The sequence below is a fragment of the Habropoda laboriosa genome, unplaced genomic scaffold, assembly GCF_001263275.1.
Source record: "Habropoda laboriosa isolate 0110345459 unplaced genomic scaffold, ASM126327v1 scaffold46, whole genome shotgun sequence".
In the NCBI taxonomy this organism is placed as follows: domain Eukaryota; kingdom Metazoa; phylum Arthropoda; class Insecta; order Hymenoptera; family Apidae; genus Habropoda; species Habropoda laboriosa.
The window spans coordinates 385,851-388,738 of record NW_017100145.1 but is presented as its reverse complement, the minus strand read 5'-3'; the positions used below and the strand labels follow the sequence as shown (position 1 = coordinate 388,738).

General features: G+C 24.2%; 2 protein-coding genes across 2 annotated transcripts in view; both read right to left on the bottom strand.

Annotated features, from left to right (window-relative positions):
- The window catches only part of LOC108574168 (protein-cysteine N-palmitoyltransferase HHAT), a 2,052-nt gene extending 493 nt beyond the window's left edge, over positions 1-1,559 (bottom strand). The window contains exons 1-6 of the mRNA XM_017936701.1: positions 1,442-1,559; positions 1,187-1,368; positions 678-1,109; positions 449-589; positions 157-374; positions 3-53 (exon numbers count right to left, since the gene is read on the bottom strand). Of these exons, the coding sequence (XP_017792190.1) occupies positions 3-53; positions 157-374; positions 449-589; positions 678-1,109; positions 1,187-1,368; positions 1,442-1,559 (1,142 nt within the window). The remainder of the gene's footprint in view (positions 1-2; positions 54-156; positions 375-448; positions 590-677; positions 1,110-1,186; positions 1,369-1,441) is intronic.
- A 553-nt stretch (positions 1,560-2,112) lies between these two features.
- The window catches only part of LOC108574244 (exodeoxyribonuclease), a 1,652-nt gene continuing 876 nt past the window's right edge, over positions 2,113-2,888 (bottom strand). Inside the window, 4 exon segments of the mRNA XM_017936795.1 lie at positions 2,113-2,230; positions 2,325-2,505; positions 2,591-2,637; positions 2,639-2,876. Of these exon segments, the coding sequence (XP_017792284.1) occupies positions 2,113-2,230; positions 2,325-2,505; positions 2,591-2,637; positions 2,639-2,876 (584 nt within the window).

The following is a 2,888-nucleotide window of genomic DNA, read 5'->3' as shown; positions in this document are numbered from 1 at the left end:
AGGAAGCAAATAGTTTGTTGTAATTAGACTTTAACAGAGGTATGTATATGTATCTGAAAAATGTTTCGAAATTTCTATCATAAACGTTACTTCTTTTACTTATTATTTATATTACACATAAATATATAATTCATTTTTTAAATACCTCAATCTTACCTTACAAGAAATTTATATAAACCTTGATCAAAATATTTCCACATGTCAGAATATAAATGAACCCTTGCTACACATTTAGGTTGAGGAGGAGCTTTTATATTATCTATTGCACATAAAATATGATTGAATCCATATACTACAACATATTTAATTAAGAAAAACTGTCCCATACAATATCCTAATCCATACAAGGCCCATGGATTTAAATCCTTAACAATCTGGTTGCAATAAGAAAAAGATAGATTTTCATTAAATTTTAATAAAAGCACTATATTTAAAGATGTAACTTTACCTCTGGATAATACTGTATTGCATTAAAATATAGAAAATGCAAAAAAAAGTTTGCAAAAAATATCCAGAAAATATATCTAATTAAATTAAAAGCAAAATTTCCAAGTTTTACAGGTTTCCAGAATTGAGATGTTCTCTCTACCTGTAAGAATGTAAAAACTATAAAAATATATGCCCTGCTAATCTTCAATAATAAGTAAAATGTATTTTTAATATAACATTATACCTACAGAAATAATAAATTCGTGATATAGAACCAGTGGTCCTAAGGATAATGTAGGCAAATATAAGCAATATGCTAATTTATATAAAAGGTTCTTTAAAATGCAAATCATGTTGTCACAATTATTTTCTAAATATAATTCTATATGATCTATACTGTAACTAATGCTTCTTAGCTGAATCCAACACATTATAAGAGTTAAAATGTAATGTTCTTCTTCATTAAATTTAAACATATTTTGAAAAATACCATCCGGAACTTTGAGAAAGTGTATTATAAATAAAAATAATATATTTATGGACCATATAGTAGAATGTCTACGTTTATATGTTAAAATATATAGTATACTTGATTGCATTACTGTACACAACATGCCTAATATTCCAATGCAAAAATACAAAAATGATATGGATATAAAGATGTACCAACAACATAACAGCTGTAAAAATATATAATATTGTAAGTAAGATAGAGTCAAATAATAAAATATAAAATAATACTCAAAAAATATCAAACCATAGAATTTGACATAGTTTTAATAATATGACTAATAAAATGATGAAGAAATATCCAAGGTATTAATTTTATTATTAATGGTATCCATATTTTCCATTCTTGATCAGAAATGTCTTGCTTTCTTCCAATCCACATCCATCCTGGTGCAAAATCACCATATAAATCATCGTAATTGTTAAAGTCTAAAAATTATGTGTAGTTTTGAAATAAGATATTGATATATATCATTTTAAGAATAGGTATTTAAATTCTTACAAATACTAATTAAGGACACTTTATAAATGGAATATAATATTGCACCCATCCACAAAAAAAAGTAAAAGAAACTTTCATATTTATTTAAATTAACAGTGCTGTTTGTTACTGATGTCATTTTTCGTTACAATTAAATTTACCGCTTCCTTTTTGTTACAGTTACTACTCTTATTCTTTAAACACTATTGTCAAAGAAAGATTATAATGAGCTTATATTTTGTTGTCCAGTAAAAGTTAAATCTTAAATTAAAGTGTTTTAGTATTCTAAGCCAGCTAAGACAGCTAATGTAAAATATTTAAATTTTTACAATTTAACGATATGAATGGTTATGAAATTGAATGAAAGTAGTAGGGGTAAACATATATGTTAGGTTAGATGTCAAATATATCATTTGTATTAGTATATTAGAATCATATTAAATTAATACGTTGAATTTATTCAAAAAATTGATTTTTGTAATACATCAAAAATATATAAATGCACTTTTTATTATTGATACATATTTGTTTACACAAGAAAAACAATATTCGCGCATAATAACGTAATAATAAAAATATCTTCATTTAATATGAAATGATGTTTTCCACACAAAACTTTATTTTTATAAGACAACTTAAATACAATTATGATTTAATACATATGATTTAAATATAAAATATTCAGTTTCATATTATATGTTAATATAAAGTACAATTGGGCAATGATCACTGCCATACACTTTATCCCTTATAACATTGTCACAAATTTTATCTTTAATTCGCTCTGATACCAAATAATAGTCTAGTCTCCTATATAAGAAAAAATTGTAAAATACATGACACAAAAGTTATATTGTAATATATCAATTTATATTGTGTATTAAGCAAATTTTCATATACTCACCATCCTATATTTTTATTTCGTGCATTAGCAAAATATGACCAAAATGTGTATACACCTGTTTTATCAGGATACAGAGCTCTAAATGTATCCACAAATCCTGCAGTTAGAAAGTCAGTCATACCTTCTCGTTCTTCTTTGGTAAATCCAGCATTTTTTGTATTTGTTTTAGGATTTGTGAGATCTAAATAGATAATAAAAGAAGTAAATACATAAATATCTCTATGAATTCAGAGAAATTAAAAAAATTTATTTAATACATAAATTACCTATTTCTTGGTGAGCAACATTCATATCACCACAAATAATAACAGGCTATTATATAATAATAGAATATAATAAATAATATACATAAATTTTCAATTGTACCAAATATGAATAACTTACAAACATTAATTAAATAGAAATTTGGATATTCTGCAGTAATTAATCTGCCTTCACTATCAAATTCAGAATGATCTAAACCATATTGTACATTAATTGGTTTTTCTTTGGAATATAATGCAACTCCACAATATCCTGATTTTGTACCTATTTGTATCATATAAATAATCTGTTATGTTGTAC